This window comes from Rana temporaria, chromosome 13 (genome assembly GCF_905171775.1).
Source record: "Rana temporaria chromosome 13, aRanTem1.1, whole genome shotgun sequence".
NCBI classification, from domain to species: Eukaryota; Metazoa; Chordata; class Amphibia; order Anura; family Ranidae; genus Rana; species Rana temporaria.
The window spans coordinates 42540081-42560752 of record NC_053501.1 but is presented as its reverse complement, the minus strand read 5'-3'; the positions used below and the strand labels follow the sequence as shown (position 1 = coordinate 42560752).

The 20672-nt window shown below is 44.9% G+C and overlaps 1 protein-coding gene across 13 annotated transcripts in view; it reads left to right on the top strand.

The window, feature by feature from the left end:
* Positions 1-20672, top strand: part of RALGAPA1 (Ral GTPase activating protein catalytic subunit alpha 1) — a 290205-nt gene that overhangs the window by 149408 nt on the left and 120125 nt on the right. For 7 of the 13 annotated variants that reach the window (XM_040333068.1, XM_040333063.1, XM_040333061.1 and 4 more), the window contains 4 exons: positions 8801-8938; positions 12719-12915; positions 16995-17093; positions 18696-18851. In XM_040333068.1, coding sequence (XP_040189002.1) covers positions 8801-8938; positions 12719-12915; positions 16995-17093; positions 18696-18851 — 590 coding nt within the window. The remainder of the gene's footprint in view (positions 1-8800; positions 8939-12718; positions 12916-16994; positions 17094-18695; positions 18852-20672) is intronic. The other 6 variants (XM_040333074.1, XM_040333064.1, XM_040333062.1 and 3 more) reach the window with 1 other exon arrangement.

Below are 20672 nucleotides of genomic sequence, written 5' to 3'. Positions count from 1 at the left end.
TGTGAATGTACCATACCATGTAAAGCATGTAAATTGAATGCGCTATACAAGTACCTGTAATAAATATTCATTTTAAATAGTGCCAACAGTTTGTGCAGCCCTTACACTATAAAGCCAGACAGTACAGATACCATAAAATACAAGAGGTTTAGGAGTTCCCTGCTCATAAGAGCTTACAATCTAATAGATTACCAGCTTGATAAATGCCTTCCTGCAATGTATTGGCGAGATTGTTCTCCTGCTATATAAAGCCAGTTGGTGGTGAAGGAAGAAAATGCATTCTTTCGGTTAGCTACCCTGTAGGGCAATACAAGATTCACTAACCTCTGCAGTAGACTGTATCACTGCTAACTTATGATAACTTACCTGTGCGTTGCAGGTGTGTTTAGACCAAGCTAATGTGTACTGCATGTCCATTCACAATAGAAAGCATTTGCAATGGAAGCAGCCTGCTAAGAATGCATTTCCAGGGCCAGAAAAGATGCATCCAATTCTCTTGCCTGGTGCATTGTGATAACATTCCTAGTTGCCAGTGTGTACACACTCTAACATGGCCGATACTTTTGTGTTTGTAAGGGGGGGGGGGCATTGGCTCCCGTGGGAGTCAATACCCGGAAGTGGTGCAAATACCTGTATTATACAGGTATCTGCACCCCTCTCCCTCTGAAAGGTGTCAAATGTGACACCGGAGGGGGGAGGGTTCCGAAAAGCGGAAGTCCCCCCTTTGGGTGGAACTCCGCTTTAACATGGAGAAACTTAATAAAATTAATAGTTTTTATGTCTTAAAGCGGTTCTCCACCCTAAAGTGAAGTCGCGCTGATCGGCACCCTCCCCCCCCTCCGGTGTCACATTTGACACCTTTCAGGGGGAGGGGGGTGCAGATACCTGTCTAAAGACAGGTATTTGCACCCACTTCCGGCCCGGCATTCACAGGTATTGCGTCACAACCCGTCGCCCCCCCGATGTGTGCTGGGAACACTCGGCTCCCAGCACACAGCGGGAGCCAATCGGCAGGCGCAGCGCAACTCGCGCATGCCCTTGTAGGGAACCGGGCAGTCAAGCCGGAGCGATTTACTTCCTGGTTCCCTCCAGCGTGGATGGAGGGGGGAGCAGCAGGGTGACGAGCGATCGCTCGTCCTCTCCTGCGGACGCCGCTGGACTCCAGGACAGGTAAGTGTCCTAATATTAAAAGTCAGCAGCTGCAGTATTTGTAGCTGCTGGCTTTTAATATTTTTTTTTGGCGGAACATCCGCTTTAAGAAACCCCTGCTAAATTATTATGTCTGGAGCTCACAATACTTTGGGTTGATCAGTATATTGTAAATATAAATCGGAGAAGGAAAATGTGGCTTTCCTAGTGTATTTGATACCCAGAGCAGATCAATTGGTAATGCCCCCTTCTATACAATCTCAGTACCTAAATTTAATTATTACTATAAAAATAATAATGCCCAGAAAAGGAACACAGATATTGAGAATTGTAGTGTCCCCTTATACTAGTGTTAAGTAGAAAAATGACTTCTTATCTTAGTGGTCAGTGGAAGGGCCTTAGTGGTGAGTAAGGATGAGCTCCAGCGTGTTCGCATGGTACACGTGCAGAGCCCGCCAGGAAGTCTGCATGGCGCTGCGCTAATCACAGCCAGGGAGACATTTCCCCATGCTCGGCTGCAGAGATCGAGAAATGTCTCCCTGGCTGTCATTAGCGCAGCGCAGTGCACACTTCCTGGCGGGCTCTGCACGTGCACCATGCGAACACGCTGGAGCTCATCCTTAGTGGTGAGCATTGATGACCAGCCTCCCCCTTGCAGACAGCTTAAAAGTTTGACGTTGGCAGCTATTGATAGACAGAAAATTGTCTTTGTTTATTGAAAGTTGGCTGGTTCCACCTAACCCTTAGCTTCTCTCATTTTCTCTCTTTTTTGGTCTGTAAAATATGACATTGAAAGTGTTTTCGTTCTCGTACATCACGGGACACAGAGCGGCATATTCATTACTATGTGGGTTATATGGAGTACCTTCAGGTGATGGACACTGGCAATCTCAAACAGGAAGTGCCCCTCCCTATATAACCCCCTCCCATAGGAGGAGTACCTCAGTTTTTTCGCCAGTGTCTTAGGTGTTGGTCATGGTTTAGCTTTGCCTCCACATCCTTGGGATCAAGGCAGGCTAACCGGATCTGTCCAATGGCCTCAGTGCTAAAGTGGACAGTATCCGGACCCCAAAGCCATGGGGTTTGCCCATAACGCTTCTCTTTTTAGAGAGCTGGACCCTGGGCCCAGGACTTAGAACCTTGGGCATCTAAAGCTCCCGTTTGCCAGGGTGCTATATGGGCCCAGGACAGTGGCTCCTTCATAGGAACCCAGGGCCTGAAGGTCTAGACGCCACCCACGGAGATGGGGGAAGATTGGACCTCTTGCTGTGCAAAAGTCCTGCGGCATGGAGCAGGTAAGTATTGGGGAGCCTGCGGAACTTGGTTCTTAGCAGATTCCCTGGAGGGAGGTGCACAGGGGGTCAGGCCTGGGTATGCTCTGCATTGGCAAGGAATCACTATGTCTATGGTCAGAGACAGGATGATTCAAATCTTTTTCCCCCAGTGATAGGTGTCCTCCCTGGTAAGTGTTGTTTAGCTGGGTCTGCTGCGCTAGGTGTGGGATCTCTGTGAAATACAGGAGCCGTGTTTCCCATGCTAAGAGGAGGTCTGTGACCTACCTGAGGGCTTACCTGCCTGGGTGCTGCGCCGCTCCGTCCTCCTCCATGTGCGATGGCCCCCGCCGACGGGCGCGCGCGTGCCCGAGATATGAACGTTTTTCGCGCCATTGGCTGGGGTGGGGGCGCATCCCTGTGGGCGGCGATTTACATATAGGAAGGGGAGGCCCTTCCAGTAGCTGCCAAAAGCTCAGTGTCTTCCTGAGTTACAGAGGAGGAGGACGCAGAGCGGAGCTCGCTGAGGACACCCAGTGGCGGAAGGAAAGATTACAGTCGTTTTCTAAAGAATAGACTGTCAAACCTACAGATAGGTTTCCTTTTCCTTTTTTTCAGCAGATGGCTATTGGCAATACTTATTAGGAGACAGAGTATTTTTCTTTTCCTCTTCAAAAAAAAAAAAAAAAAAAAAGGAAGAAGAAAAAGGGAAAGTACTTCTGATCTCCCTTCTCAGTTTGGGCGTTAGTCTCTATCGTTCCCAAACCGGCAGATCCCCTTAGCTACGTCTGTGGCTGGGTGATAGCAGGTGTGCCTCGGTATTGTACCATGGCTTCTGGGTCAGAGGGTACAAAGGGTGGGGATTCCCCCGCAAAATCCGAGGGCTCAGACACGGCTATGCCGCTGCTCTCCCCACAGGACATATCAGGGCACGCCCTGATGGGACCTGGGGGATCTGGTGCTGGGGCTGGTCCAGTTCAGTCCAACCCCGGCTTTGTCACTGAGAGGGTGCTTGCTGTTTCTTTAGGAGAACTAGAGAAAAGAATGGCAAAAAGAATAGCTAAGGCTATATCGGGTAGAAAGCGGACTAGGTCTCCGTCACCCGAGCAGGAACCCTCAGACTCAGAGATCCTTTCCCTAGGGGAATTGGATAATCCTGACGTTTTGGACCAGGGTGGTTCAGAGATCGAGGATCCGGATACTGAGGAGTCTAGTTCAACCTCCCAACGGGAAAGTTTGTGGGTTCAAGCTTTAACGGACATGGTCCATGAGGCATTTAAGTTACCCATACCAGAACCTCAGGTATCGGCGGTTTCAGCTTTAGGCTCATTAAGAGCGCCTCAAAGCAACGCAGTTTTTCCGGTCCATCCTCTACTCGAGGATGTCATATTTCAGGATTGGATCAAGCCAGATAGTCTTTTTACCACCTAAAAAATTCTCTGTTTTATATCCTATGGAGTAGAAATTCTCCAAGAGGTGGGCGCCCCCGGCGGTGGACGCAGCCATCTCCTGTGGAACAGATCTTTAACTTGCCCTGTAGAAAATTTACAGGTGTTTAAGGATCCGGTTGATAAACGCTTGGAAACATTACTTAAGGCCTCCTTACTTCAGCAGGGGCGATAGTTCAGCCCGCTGTGGCTGCTATTGGAGTTGCCCAAGCATTATCAGATAAGACTAAGCAAATGCTTAAACTGATCCCTGCCCAACAGGCAGAGGAATTTTCGGATATACCCAGGGCTATACGCTTTACGGTGGATGCCATCAAGGACTCCATCCAGCAGGCGTCACGTTTATCCTTATTTCTAATCCATATGAGAAGGCTCTTATGGTTGAAGAATTGGGAGGCTGAGCCCCCGTGCAAAAAACTCCTGGTAGGGTTTCCCTTCCATGGAGGACGTCTCTTCGGAGAAGATCTGGATAGATATATTCAGACTATATCAAGCGGCAAAAGCACTCTCTTGCCAGTCAAGAAGAAGGCCCGAGGGCCCGCATTTAAGCGCCAGCCCTCCCCGGGGCAGGGGCCCTCTAATACCAAGCAGTATCGACGGCCTCCTGCAAGATCAGGATTTAACAATAAGCCGCAGGGCCAAGCCACGGGGGGCAAGAAGCAGTGGTACCGCAAGTCTGCGAAGCCAGCCCCCAAGTCGGCCTTATGAAGGGGCGCCCCCACCCACGATGGTGGGGGGAAGGCTGCGTCTCTTTGCAGAGGTTTGGGAGGCCAGCATTCCCGACTGCTGGGTACGGTCTTCCGTGACCACGGGCTACAAACTAGAATTTCTAAAATTCCCTCCTCCTCATTACCAGGAGTCAAGAGTACCAGGCGACCCTGTGAAAAGAGCCGCATTGATGGCGGCATTGAATCATCTGCTATGCCAGAAGGTGATAGTAGAAGTACCAGTCCGGGAACAGGGATTGGGGTTCTACTCCAACCTGTTTATTATCCCAAAGCCCAGCGGCGATGTCAGGCCAATCTTGGACTTAAAGGGAGTAAATGCGTACCTAAAGGTCCGCTCATTCCGGATGGAAACTATTCGGTCAGCTGTCGCCGTGCTCCAGAAGGACGACTTCATGGCGTCCATAGACATAAAGGATGCTTACCTTTATGTGCCAATTTTTCAGCCACATCAAGTATTTCTACGCTTCGCGGTGGCTCAGCGTCATTTCCAATTTGTGGCGCTCCCCTTCGGGTTGGCTACGGCCCCCCGGGTATTCACGAAGGTCCTAGCCCCAATCCTAGCCAATCTAAGGACCCAAGGGGTCACGGTCCTGGCTTACCTGGACGACCTCTTGGTCGTAGACCACTCGTCTCCTGGCCTGGAACGAGCAGTGGCCCTCACGGTTCAGTACCTCGAGAGGTTCGGCTGGGTCCTAAATCGAGACAAGTCAGCATTCCTGCCCACAAGGCAGCTGGAATATCTCGGCATGAGATTGGATACAGAACAACAAAAGGTGTTCCTACCCCTATTAAAGGTCAAGGCCATCAAGGAGCTAATACAAATAGTTCTAAGAAAGAAAAGGCCAACTGTTCGCCTATGTATGCGACTACTAAGTAAGATGGTGGCCACCTTCGAGGCGGTACCGTATGCTCAGAGCCACACTCGCATCCTGCAGGCAGCCATCCTGTCAGCATGGAGCAAGAGGCCTCAGGCCTTAGAAATTCCTTTGCCACTCTCACCAAGAGTGCGGCAAAGTCTATCTTGGTGGTTAAACCCTCAGAATCTCCTGAAGGGAAAGACTTTCAGTCCTGTGACCTGGAAGATAGTAACCACAGACGCCAGCCTGATAGGCTGGGGAGCAATTTTGGATGGTTGCACTCGCCAGGGCACTTGGGCAGCGGCAGAGAAGCAGTTGCCCATCAATATCTTGGAGCTCAGAGCTGCTCGACTAGCCCTCGGGGCTTGGACGTCCAAACTACAGGGGTTCCCGGTGAGAATACAATCAGACAATGCCACGGCGGTGGCATATATAAATCACCAAGGGGGAACCAAGAGTCAAGCCGCTCAGAAAGAAGTGAGCTTGATTTTCTTGTGGGCAGAAGCCCATGTGCCCTGCATATCGGCTATATTCATTCCCGGAGTGGACAACCTACAGGCGGACTTCTTAAGTCGCCAGACTCTGTTGCCGGGGGAGTGGTCTCTGCATCCACAGGTCTTTCAGACACTCTGCCAGAAATGGGGAGTGCCGGACGTGGATATCATGGCATCGAGACTGAACAAGAAGCTAGACAGGTTCATGTCCCGCACAAGGGATCCCAGGGCCTGCGGAACCGATGCGTTAGTTTGCCCTTGGCATCAGTTCAAACTTCTTTATGCATTTCCCCCCGCTCCAGTTACTACCCCGCCTGCTGCGCAGGATCAGGGTGGAGCACATACCAGTTATCCTGGTAGCTCCAGCATGGCCCAGAAGGGCATGGTATTCACTAATTCTGAAGATGGTAGTGGGAGACCCTTGGACTCTTCCTCTACGGCCAGACCTGCTATCGCAAGGTCCGATCCTCCACCCTGCCTTACGGCATCTAAATTTGACGGCCTGGAAGCTGAATCCCTGATTCTCAGGGGTAGAGGTCTGTCTCAGAAAGTAATCTCTACCCTAATCAGAGCCAGGAAACCGGTCTCTAGGGTGATTTATTACAGGGTCTGGAAGGCCTATGTAGGCTGGTGTGAGTCCAAGCGATGGCTTTCTCGCAAATTTACCATCGATAGAGTATTAAGTTTTCTCCAGCTAGGAGTGGATAAAGGACTGGCATTAAGCACAATCAAGGGACAGATTTCAGCTTTGTCAGTGTGGTTTCAGCGGCCGCTGGCCACCCACTCGCTAGTTAAGACCTTCATTCAACGGGTCTTACGTATTAATCCTCCAGTTAAATCCCCACTTTGTCCGTGGGATTTAAATCTTGTTCTGTCAAGTTTACAGAAACAACTTTTTGAGCCGTTGGCTGAAATTCCTTTGGTTTTACTGACAAGGAAGTTTAGTTTTTTTTGGTTGCCATGGTTTCCGCCAGGAGAGTATCGGAACTGGCAGCCTTATCCTGTAAGGAACCATATCTTATTTTACATAAGGACAAGGTCGTTCTCCGTCCTCATCCTTCCTTCCTACCAAAAGTTATATCCAGTTTTCATCTAAACCAGGATTTGGTATTACCATCCTTCTTTCCTAAACCTACTTCCAAAAAGGAAGGGTTGCTGCATACCTTGGATATTGTCAGGGCCATGAAGGCCTATCTTAAAGCTACAGAGAAGATCCGGAAAACAGATGTGTTGTACATTTTACCGGATGGGCCCAAAAAGGGGCAGGCAGCTGCAAAATCCACCATCTCGAGGTGGATTAAACAGTTAATCACTCAGGCCTACGGCTTGAAGGGGTTGCCTCCTCCGTTATCATTAAAGGCTCATTCTACTAGGGCCATGGGCGCCTCCTGGGCAGCACACCACCAGATCTCTATGGCTCAAGTTTGCAAGGCGGCAACCTGGTCTTCTGTCCACACGTTTACAAAGTTCTACCAGTTGGACGTAAGAAGGAATACTGATACAGCCTTTGGGCAGGCAGTGCTGCGGGCTGCAGTTTGAGACCCTCGGATTCCGGGGGCTCCCCTTTGAGTAAAATTTAAAATTATTTTTTTCTCAACTAAGTTGGATTTATTATGATTTAAGTATATCTCTAAATTAAATCCTTTTGTCTTGGGAAGATGTCTCCCTCCCCTCATTGTAAGCATTGCTTTGGGACATCCCATTTAGTAATGAATATGCCGCTCTGTGTCCCGTGATGTACGAGAAAGAAAAAGGGATTTTTAATACAGCTTACCTGTAAAATCCTTTTCTTGGAGTACATCACGGGACACAGAGCTCCCACCCCTCTTATGGGGACCATTTTGGGAGGCATACTGCTTGCTACAAAACTGAGGTACTCCTCCTATGGGAGGGGGTTATATAGGGAGGGGCACTTCCTGTTTGAGATTGCCAGTGTCCATCACCTGAAGGTACTCCATATAACCCACTAGTAATGAATATGCTGCTCTGTGTCCCGTGATGTACTCCAAGAAAAGGATTTTACAGGTAAGCTGTATTAAAAATCCCTTTTTTTTGTTAGATGAGTGAAAATAATATCTGTTGATCATGTCAGAAATTCAGAGCTGTCCTGAGTCTTTTGCACACTTGAGTTATCTCAAGGCGAGTAATTGGCTCTCAAAGTTCTTATTCTTGAACTGCTGAATAATTAGTCTTCATGTTGTGGAGATGGGGGAGTAGCTGGGTCTGAGTAGTTTAGCTAAAGAAAACTGGGCAGGGCTGACACCACTCAATCAATAAAAATGCTGTTTCCCTCCTACAACAGGTCTTGGGAGTTAAGAGCATTTCTGGCAGATTAACATGCATTTTCAGTACTTCCACAGTCTTTAACCACTTTGGCTGCCAAATGACCAGGCCACTTTTTGCGCGGTCGTGTGACGTGGCTCCCAATCAAAATTGACATCCTTTTTTTTCCCCCACAAATAGAGCTTTCTTTTGGTGGTATTTGATCACCTCTGCGGTTTTTATTTTTTGTGCTATAAACAAAGTAGAGCGACAATTTTGAAAAAAAAAAGCAATATTTTGTACTTTTTGCTATATTGAATATATATAGGAAAAAAAAATCTAATTTCTTATTTTGTTAAAAAAAAATGCAATAAGCGTAGGTTTGCACAAAAAATATAGCGTCTACAAAATAGGGGGTAGTTTTATGGCATTTTTATTATTCATTTTTTTTTTTTTTTTTTTACTTGTTATGACAAGTTGCACTAGTGTGAACAGGGGGGTTTGTCATTTCAGCTACTCAATAAATCGTCAAAACAATCTCATGCTTCATATATTTCCATTAGCCAATCTCTTGAATTCTTTTTGATGCAGGCTCTGAAAATGCCTCTCCTGCGGTGTCTGCCCAGGGCTCACGTTCCCAGACACCATCACCAGCTCCTCTGACGGCTGAACAGGCAGAGTTGCACGAAAAACTGCAACATTCGGTCCTACAAACTCCCGATGAAATAGGTAAGACACAAAATAGTTTGTTTGCAGAAATATTCCAGACATTGAACAGTTTGTCTTCATGTACAGCTGTGGTCTCCAAGCTGTGGCCTAGTGGCTGGATGTGGCCCTTTGCTTGCCTTTATCAGGCCCCTGGGGTGCTATTTCTCCCACTAATGCAAGGTACTATTCCTTATACACCAACAGTAGAGCATGATTCATGTCTCCGATACCAACAATCGTGCACTATTACTACCATTCTCCCCAACAAAGGGACACTATTCTTCCCTCTGAAACTTCTAATGGGACCCTATTCCTACCATTGACACCAATGGCAGAACCCTATTCTTCCCACTGGCACCAACGATGGGGCACTATTTCTCCAACTAATACCAATGATGGGGCATTCTGTAGATACATTGTAGCAAGGACTTTTTATACTCCCAATGGTCACAGTCCGGCCTCCTCAAAGTCTGCAAGACAGTAAACTGGTCCTTTTGTTCAGAAAGTTTGGAGACCCCTGATGTACGACATAAACATGGTTTAAATAAACGGTTAACAACGATATAATATATTGCCAATGGAGCACGAGAATGAATGCAGGTTTTGGCACTTTGATAAAATAAAGGATTGTATATACCTCCAGTACTTTATATCTAAAGTTATAACCTATTTTAACTTTGAATGGGTAGAGTCATCATTTAATGCTCTGTTCCTCTCTGGGTAAATTTTGAGCTGGCAATAGATGGATCAAAAACCATCCGCTTCAGCAGGGACTGACAGAATTTTGATCCATCTTTCTGTTCAAGAGGAGTAGACCTAATGATCAAAGAGTAAAAAACTACGTGTGGTTAAATCCCTATAGCTTGTACATGTATTTAAACTATCAGGCGCTAAAGGGGTGTGACCACATATTACCTTACAAATTCTGGATGGACCCTCCGCACACTGCTATACACCCTTTTCAGCAAACTATGCAATGAAAAAACTGGATATTTAGTGCACACAAATTTTAATACATGTTTAACCACTTAACGACCCCTTCACGCCGATATACGTCGGCAGAATGTCACGGCTGGGCACATCAACGTATATGTACGTTGTCCTTTAAGCCCAGCCGTGGGGTCGCGAAGCTCTGTGATCGCGTGACTCGCGGACCCGATCGCCCCTGGAGTCCCGCGATCGGTCCCTGCAGCTGAAGAACGGGGAGAGCCGTGCGTAAACTGTGGCGGCGTCATCGATCGTGTGATCCCTTTTTATAGGGGGACACAATCGATGACGTCACACCTACAGCCACACCCCCCTACAGTTGTAAACACACTTGAGGTCACACATAACCCCATCAGCGCCCCCTGTGGTTAACTCCCAAACTGCAATTGTCATTTTCACAATAAACAATGCATTTTTAAAGCATTTTTTGCTGTGAAAATGACAATGGTCCCAAAAATGTGTCAAAATTGTCCGAAGCGTCTGCCATAATGTCGCAGTCATGAAAAAAAAACGCTGATCGCCGCCATTTAGTAGTGAAAAAAAAAAAAATTAATAAAAATGCAATAAAACTAGCCCCTATTTTGTAAACGCTATAAATTTTGCGCAAACCAACCGATAAGCGCTTATTGCGATATTTTTTTTTACCAAAAATAGGTAGAAGAATACGTATCAGCCTAAACTGAGGAAAAATTATTTTTCTTATATATTTTTGGGGGATATTTATTATAGCAAAAAGTAAAAAATATTGAATTTTTTTCAAAATTGTTGCTCTATTTTTGTTTATAGCGCAAAAAATAAAAACCGCAGAGGTGATCAAATACCACCAAAAAAAAGCTCTATTTGTGAGAAAAAAAGGACGCCAATTTTGTTTGAGAGCCACGTCGCACAACCGCGCAATTGTCCGTTAAAGCGACGCAGTGCCGAATCGCAAAAAGGGGCAAGGTCCTTTAGCTGCATTTTGGTCCGGGTCTTAAGTGGTTAGGCCGGCCAACTACGTAAAAGTAATCCCCCCTATAAATCACGTTTTTTTTTTTTATTTCATTGCTATACACCCTTTCCAGCAAAATATGCAGTGTGCAGAGGGTCCATCCAGAATTTGTAGTGTTAAAATGTGGTCACACCCCTTTAGCACCTGATAGTTTAACCGCTTCAGCCCTGGAGCATTTTCGTGGTTAAAGACCGGGCCACTTTTTGCAATTCGGCACTGCGTCGCTTTAACTGACAATTGCGTGGCCGTGCAACGTGGCTCGGAAACAAAATTGGCGTCCTTTTTTCCCACAAATAGAGCTTTCTTTTGGTGGTATTTGATCACCTCTGCGATTTATTTTTATTTTTTTGCGCTATAAACAAAAATACAGCGACAATTTTTTGAAAAAAAATCTCTATTTTTTACTTTTTGCTATAATAAATATCCCCAAAAAATTATATATATTTTTTTTTATTTTTTTTTCCAGTTTAGGCCGATACATATTCTTCTACATATTTATGGTTAAAAAATCGCAATAATTGTTTGGTTTGCTCAAAAGTTATAGCTTCTACAAAATAGGGAACTGTTTTTTATGGCATAATATTTTTTTTTTCTAGTTATGGCTGCGATCAACGATTTTTATCGTGACTGCGACATTATGGTGGACACATCAGACACTTTTGACACCATTTGTCATTTTTACAGTGATCAGTGCTATAAAAATGCACTGATTACTGTAAAAATGTCACTGGCAGTGAAGGGGTTAACCACTAGGTGGCGCTGCAGGGGTTAAGTATTCCCTAGGATGTGATTCTTACTGTAGGGGGACGTGGCTACACGTGACACTGTCACTGATGATTGTTTCCGATCCCATTCCCGATCCTAGGCAGAATAGGGGAATGCCTTGTTTACAAAGACATTCCCCTGTTCTGCTCTTGCCGACCGCAAACACAGGACTTCCGGGAACATCGAGTTCCCTGGACCCGCACTAGCAAGGCACGCTCCCACTGGGCGGCAGATTTAAAGGGACGTACCTGTATGCCAATCTGCCTGCCCGTGGCATTCTGTCGACGTAAATAGGCGTGCGGCGGTCGGCAAGTGGTTAAATGCATGTACAAGCTATTGGGATTTGAGTACAGGGTATATCTTTTCTATTTGTAATGCAGGTCAGTGACCAGACCTGAACCTAATAGCTCTCTCCCACCTTGGGTCTTTATGCCCCATGTTGGCATGGTGTCCACCTTGGGATTTGCAGTGGCAGAGCAGTGTAGAACTGGCCGTAAGAGGAATTACTTTGACGTAGTTGGCCGGCTTAAACATGTATTGCAATATGTGTGAACTAAAAATCCCTGTTTTTCATTTCATAGTTTGCTGGGAAGGCTATAAAGCCGTGTGCAGAGGGTCCATGCAGAATTTATAGACCTAATGATCAATGCCTCTCAAATGGGAATTTTGGAAAATTTGTTTTCCATCAACGCATGCAGCCAATCAACTGCAGCGCTGATTAGCGTATTCTGGCCGCAAAGTCACGCTGTAGAATACTATAGTGCACCTGTGAGGATTCCTCCATCCACCTTGAATGTGTGAACTGGGGGAATAAAATATGTTTTTTTTAGATTTTCATTGCTTTCTGTTTTCATTAGATTTTACACAGCGTCCCAACTTTTTGGGAATCAGAGTTGTATTTTCAAGTGTTTTATGTGACTAACAAGGTTTAGTGACTCAACGCAGTTAAAAAAATTCTGCTAAAAGACATTTAAACATCACAGCCAAACATAGGTGTTTATTCACTACATCTTCATGGTTCTTTTTTCTAATATGCACTCAATTCTGTTTTCTTTTTTAAGCAGAGCCCTGTGACTTTCCCCAGGAAAGCTGCAGTGTGATGGCAGGTGGCACACTCACTGGCTGGCATGCAGATGTGTCCACCGTTATGTGGAGGAGGATGCTGGGAATCCTGGGAGATGTCAATAATATCAGCAATCCGGAGATCCATGCCCAGGTGTTTGATTACCTGTGTGAACTCTGGCAGAACCTAGCCAAGGTATGTTGTCACCTGAGACCAAGTTTATAATCGTGCTTGGGATTTTAAGTCATCTTATACTCCTCTTCTTCTTTTTTTCTTTTTTTTTTTTTCTTTTTTTTTTTAAGCTTTTAAAAGTCAAAGTTCTGCCTCGGAGCGTACACCTACTGTTAACTTTTTTAGCAGGAAAGTTTTTTTTTTTTTGTTTTTATGCTCTCCTCTGAATCATTCTCACTTTACTGGGGCCTGAATTTTCTTAACATGATGACTATGCTTTACAGACTGTCACCCACCATCCAGTGAGAGTGCCTCATTGGCCAATAAAAGCTTGCATAGTGGACAGCAGAATGTTGATGGGGCTTGGCTATAATGTCAGGAAAAGTATTTCCCCCGCAATGTGAAAAATAATGGGGGACAACATTTTTTTGGGGTTAATAAAGGTTATAGCTTGAATCGTGTGTTTTTAGGTTTGCTTATATCCCAAAACCAACATTTTGGCTGGAAAATTAGTGGGTCGTCTTATATGCAGAGTCGTCTTATATGCCGAAAAATACGGTGCATGTATATATATGTGTGTGTGTGTGTGTGTGTGTGTATGTGTATGTGTGTGTATATATATATATATATATATATATATATATATATATATATATATATATATTATATGCATTTTGTTAGATGTAACTGTTGTAATCATGGGTAGAACGTTTTTTTTTTTTCTTTGTAAACTATTGTTTAGTAGTTCTTTTCTTATAGTATTTTATGCTGTTATATGACAGTTCCTTACTTATAGTATTTTATGCCATTATTATCATTTGTACACTAGGTGGCACTATTGTATAGCTGGAAAAGCAGAAGCTCAAGCACATATGTATTCTAATTTATTGCCCAACTCCTGGTCTGTACAGCTGGGATACAGTTCATTCTTCATGTAATATTCCTGTAATAATCACTAGGCAGTGTCTACTTATTTCTAATGACCAGTAGAGCTAACTTAAGTGGAGCAACAAAACATTTACTTGCATATATTTTTAATTTTGGTGACAAGTGGTAGAAAAAGCCATTACACACACTCTATCTGTAAACTTTCCCACATGCAACATTGGAGCTATTGTGCTTTGTGGGAAGCCAACGAAACTGTTACAGGCATTGCTGTTTCTAATGATTCATGATTGGAGTTCTACTTGTAAAAAAATAAATATCTATGTTACCTATTCCTGTACAATTCCCGTATCCTCATTTTTACACACTGACATTTTTTGTTTTATAATGACATGAAACAAATATAATAGATTTGCACAAGGCACCTAACAATTCTTGCCTTATGACAAAACAGAAGAAAACATTACCGGATTGCACTTTATCTATCTGCAATTATTTTTTTCCTTTAATAATTTTGCATTTATTAAAAAATATGATGAGCCAGGTCCTTTTTATAACATTCAGGGGAATTCAAAGTAGTCCTAATGCCAATTTTCTGACAGTAGTTCCCACAAGAACTACCTGCATCTAAGTTAGACAAGCAATTGTGCCATTCTAGGTACCATTACTGACACGTGCAGCAAATTCAGGTAGTCCTTAAGAGAAGCTCCAAACTCCCCCCAAAAAAATAAAGGTCAGCAGCTACAAATCCTGTAGCTGCTGGCTTTTAATATAAGGACGCTTACCAGTCCAGAGATCCAGTAAAGTCCACACCCGAGCTGATTCTTTCATCGGCTTTGGGTGTAGGTGCAGCTATCTTGGGTAAGGGAAACCAGCAGTGAAGCCTTCCTACTGCACATGTGCGAGCTCACGCTGTGCTTTGTGACTGGTCCCATAGTCTTCTGGAAACTTTGATGTATTCCAGAAGTCTGCGAGGAAGGAGGGGCCGAACTTCTACACAGATTGCCGCGGTGATCGGACCCGAAGTGGGAGTGGGTACCTGTCAAATCCAGGTACCTGCTTCCCCCCTACCAAAAAAGGTGCCAAATGTGTAATCAAATAATCAAAGCGAGCTGTGTTTGTGTTGGGAAACTGACATGTATGTGACAGCTTCCTGCACAGTGCTGTATCCCCAACCCCAACCCAATTTCAGTATTGGCCGGGAGATTTCTCAACTGAAAGCTGAAGGTATACAAAGGGGTGCCAGAGATGCAGGTGTTGTCATTACCCAAATATGCCAATGCCAATGCTTGTTCTGTTAAAGTCTTGTTTAAGAAAACAAACATACATGTCATACTTAGCTTCTCTATGTAGAGCAGCCTGGATACTCTCTCTCCCTCTTTTGTGTTTCTGGCCCCTCCCTCCTGACAAGTGCCCCCCCACAGCAAGCAGCTTGCTATGGGGGCACCTGAGCCGCGTCACAGCTCCCTGTGTCCATTCAGACACAGCTGTGACCTGTCCCTACCTTTCTCTCTCTCTCTCTCTCTCTCTCCTGATTGGCTGACACCAGCAGGAGCCAATCGAGCCGCAGTGCTGTCTCAGCCAATGAGGAGGGTAGTCCCAGGCAGCTTAGACACTCCTGCAACATCGCTGGATAGAGATGGGGCTCAGGTAAGTATGAGGGAGGCTGCTGCACACAGAAGTTTTTTTTATCTTAATGCATTAAGATAAACAAGCCTTCTGCCTTTACAATCCCTGTAAGGACCCCTTTACTCTTATCAGTTTTTCTTCTGTTTTTGCATTACCAAAAGTGAAAGAAAATACTTGTCCATTAAATCGTATGGAAATTTTTACACCAATACGTTGCAGTTTTAATGATTTTTTTTTAAATCCAAAATTGTTTTTAGAAGTATTGAATAGGGCACAAAGTAACATCTGGCACCTTAAAGGGATTTGTTATCCTAATGCATTCTATGCATTAAAGTGGATGTAAACCCTCACATATATCCAGTGAAATGAACAGCCTCAGATGATGCACAGGGATGAAACAAATCTCCCTACAAAAGTTTTACATGTATATCTGCTGTCTTCAGCTTGCTATATTCTTTAGAATTCTGACCTTGGATTAGAATTTTTACTTCCTCTTTCAGTAGTAGGAGTGGATTCTTGGCATACACTGGGAGACAGCTGATTGGAGGAAAGACGCACACCCCCTCCACATAGGTAGAGGAAGGAAGATACTTTTCAAAGCTGAGCTGTGACCAGACTAGCTCTCTGCTAATCTATTTATAGCAACCTCCCACAACACACATTTCAGGCTGGTTTTATGTTGGTTGACAGAGAACTTGTTAGAAGTTATCATGCTGATAACAGAGAAACGAAACGGCAGAAACACGCAGGACTTGGAGCTTTGAAGATAGATAAACACTACAGATATATGTGCCCAGGTCAGATATCATGAATCTGGTTTACATCCACTTTAAGATAGAAAAAAAACTTCTGTGTGCAGCAGCCCCCATACTTACCTGTGCCTGTCTTTATCAAGCGATGTTGCAGGAGTGTCTAAGCTGCCTGGGACTCTCCTCCTCCGAGACAGCAGCGTGGCGCAATTGACTCCCACTGCTGTCATTCAGGGGACAGAGGGGACAGGGCCAGGTCACAGCTCCATGTCTGAATGGACACAGGGAGCTGTGGCTCAGCTCGGGTGCCCCCATAGCAAGCTGCTTGCTGTTGGGGCACTCAACAGGAGGGAGGGGCCAGGAGCACAGAATACGGATTCGAAAAGAGTAGGATCCGGACTGCTGTGTGCAAATCCACTGCACAGAGGAGGTGAGTATAACATGTTTGTTTGTAAAGTCTTGTTGTTTTTTTTTTTTGTATCACTTTAAAAGTCTCATCGTCAATTCTGTATTGTTTTTCCCATGGAATAGTAAAAGGGATGTTGGTGCCATGATTATGTAGTCCCGATTTGATTGGTAAATTTTATAAAGTAACACCATCAATGCTAACAATATAGCATACACAGAAGGAATGTATTACATAGACAATTGGCAAGTTATCAAATTGCTGAACACAAATGAAATGAGAGACTGATTCAGACTGTTTACATAAGTGCAAAACCCATTTAATTGGAGTATAATCCATGTGAAACTATGAAAACACGTCAAATTATTTTTATTACAAACTGCCCCAGCAATTTCCTTGCAGTTTAAATGTAAACATTTTGTTCTGTTTTCCAGATTCGGGACAATTTGGGAATCTCTATGGATAATCAGTATTCTCCTCCCCCACCTGTACTTATCCCACCCCTGAGGATTCTTACCCCCTGGCTTTTCAAGGTAGACTGAATACTTTCTTTGTGGTATCAATAATCATCTATTATACATAATCATTTGTATTCTGTGTGAAAGCAATTTAGACATTTCCATTGATGATTTGTTTTAAAGTACACCATAGATTACAGGACCTATGAGTTTATCAGAGAAACCGGACATTACAAAATGTTGGCGCTGTGTTCTTGTCTGTTTGAAAGATGTGTCCGTGTAGTTATGTGAGGGAGTCCAAACTTCAGCCATGCAATCTTTGCCCGGACACAATTGCTTAGTCACAAAAGACACCTTGAGATTTAAAGCTTTGAACAGGAGAAAGTAGCTTAATCCATATGTAAATATTTATCATTTTTAACTATATAGAAAAATCTGTAAGGTAAATTTACACAGGACCCCCTAATCCCCCCCAGTCCCACTGACCTGTTGCACGGCGATCTTTCGCACTAAGCCCCAGTATAGTTGCGCCACAGGTCCGGGGGCTTAGAAATAAATTCCCTTGGCATTCAGGTGTCTTCTTCCACTTGTATCCTCCAGGGATGGGGGGCAGTTGGCCATCTCAGCCAATGAGGTGGGAGAGTCCCAGCAGGCGAGACTGTCCTGAAACATTGCTGTATGAAGATGGGGCTCAGGCAAGTATTGGGGGGGGGGGGGGCTGCTGCACACAGGTTTTTATTTTTATATTAAAGCGGTTGTATAGGGTTTTTTTTTTACTTTTACCTACAGGTAAGCCTATACCTGTAGGTAAAAAAAATATCTCCTAAACCTTTACGGTTTAGGAGATATTTCCCTTGCAACTAGCCGCTGAATGCAGCGGCGCATGCGCACTGGGGGTTTTCGGCTTAAGGCCCAGCAGCCGCCGACCTTGCCGGAAAGAAGTCTCCCACGCGCATGTGCAGGAGTGACAATATCGCGGCTGCAGCCACTCACAGCACTGGAGCCGCGATACCTGGAAGACACGCCAAGGGGATATGTCATCTCCCTCGGCGTGGACCGGCAGCGGTACCGATGCCTCGTTCCAAGGTAAGTATTTTATAATGAGCTAGTATGCGGTGCAATTTTTTTTTTAGCCTACACAACCGCTTTAATGCATAGAATGTATAAAGATGAAAAACTTCAACAAGCCCCTTTGTGAGCAGTTGATCAGTAGATTAACTGCTCTTGAACGGGACCGGCCAAAGATCAAAATTTGGCCGGTATTTGCTGAACTGGATAAACTTCGATCCATCTATGGCCAACTTGAGAGGCACTTATCCACTGACCACTACTATAACTAAAATTTTACAGGTCTACATTTTATTTTTTGCTACTATGTATTATTGTTTTCTATTAAGATTTTTATTGTGGTACAATGTTGTAAAGTGCCCCATTCTGGCTGTAAAATTCTCTAGCTAGGTCAGATTCCTTAGTCTTTTATTTAATACTTTACACAACTTTCAGTAACAATGGAATATTTGGTGAATATAGGCAGCTAAATATGCTAATCTTGACTTTACCTTTAAAAATAAAGCATGATCCCCTTCCATTTACTGAGCCTTCATATTGTTCAGTGTGTCTTAGGTTAATTTTAAAACTTGTAGCACTGTGTGAAATCTTGCCATTCTTGTGTTTCAGGCCACAATGCTGCCAGAAAAATACAAACAAGGGAAACTTCATGCCTACAAATTAATCTGTAAAATTATGACGAGACGGCAGGACGTGTCTCCGAACCGGGACTTCTTAACGCACTTTTTTAATATTATGCACTGTGGTTTACTCCATACTGACCAGGTACCCACTTCTTTGTCCTAGCTTTGATTGTATGCGACATGTATGGCTTTAGTGCAAGGTATACGGAACTGGATATTTTGTTGTTACCTTCTATTGCCGTGACCCCTTGATAAAATTTCCCGAGTTGTGGGGACCCCTAACAGTAAAATTATTTTCGTAGCATGGTTTGTCAGCACCCAAGGCAACACAAGTAATTTGCGCCCCTAACCCACGGACATTTAGCGCACCCTTTTAATGGGAACTATAATCACAGGTATTGTTACTCACTGTGCCTCCAGCTTCACTGTGTCTCTGACTTTGTGGTGTCTCGTAGCAGTGACACCGATGCCGAAATCAGGAGATCTCCAGCCCCTCCCATCTCACATTCCTCACCAGTCAGCTGATCTCTAGTCTCTGCCCCCAACCATGCCATTTACTGAATGGCACCTGCGAAGAGGCTGAGTGGGCGGCTGTGGGCTCCAAGAATAGCCCAGCTGGGTGGCAACAGGCTCCAGGGACAGCCCTCCTGGGTGGTCGCTAAAAGGCTGGCAGAGTGGCGCTGGCTTCAGGAACAGCTCAAGATACGGTGACCCCCGGCAAAGCTTTATTTGACCCCGAGTGGGTCCCGACCCCCAGGTTGAGAACCACTGCTTTAGATCATTCTAATTAGCCTGATATCAGCAATACAACCCACAAAAGTGGTTACCTAGCATTACTGATGTATTTGTGCTCTTTTACCAAATTGTGAATCTCTTTTTAAGATTAGAAGAGAAAAATAGAACTTGCTTGTGGTGAGTGGACAGTACAAATCCTACTTCCATTATGCAATGGGAGCCCCTGACTGGTATAAATAAACATATACACACACAATTTCTTAGATTATTGGGTTCTGGGCTGCAGGCTTAGCTACTCTGACATTGGAAGCATCAAGGCTCAGTTCTTTGTTAAAACTGAATTCTGTACCCCTTAACCGTCTCGATAGAGGAGGTGCTGTTCTGGCTCTTTGAGGCCGGTTAAGCTTAGGCTTCATAACACGTGGGCTGTGATGTTTTCTCATTTGATACAGGCCCTTTTTCTTGCCTGTTTGCTTAAAGCAGATCTTCACCCAAAAGGAGAAGTTTGTTGGCATCCTCCCCCTCTTCACTGCCACATTTGGCACTTTTTGGGTCAAATGCGACATGGCGATCTGAGCTGGATGTTTGGCCTCACGCAGCCTTCTGGGACCTATCACAGGCATGCACAGTAGGAAACTGCCTGTTTTCCATACTTAAAGTGGAGGTTCACCCAAATAACCTCTATATAAGACCAAATTCTTTATACTTCTAACATGTACAGTAGGCACTTTTTTTTTTTTTTTTAGACTGTACATACCTTATCGCTATTTTCAATCCAGCTTCCGGGAACTCACTCCCGCGGGAGTAGGCGTTTCTATGCTGAGCCGCAATATAATCTGGGAGTTCGCCCAGATGATTGATGTCCTTCAGAAAAAGTTCCCCCCGGCGGATAAGGCCCCCCCCTGTATTGCGTAGGCACTTCACGAGAGTCACAGAGTTTCCGAAAGTAGCCGAACATGTAGAGCTGCGAGTCAGCTCTCTACGGCGCCTGCGTAGTCAGCTCTACACGGCTCCTAGTCGGTGCGCAGGCACTGTGTAGAGCTAACTCGTGGCTCTACATGTTCGGCTACTTTCGGGAACTCCGTGACTCTCGTGACGTGCCTACGCAATACGGGGGGGGGGCCTTATCCACCAGGGGAAACTTTTTCTGAAGGACATCAATCATCTGGGTGAACTCCCAGATTACATTGCGGCTCAGCATATAAACGCCTACTCCCGCGGGAGTGAG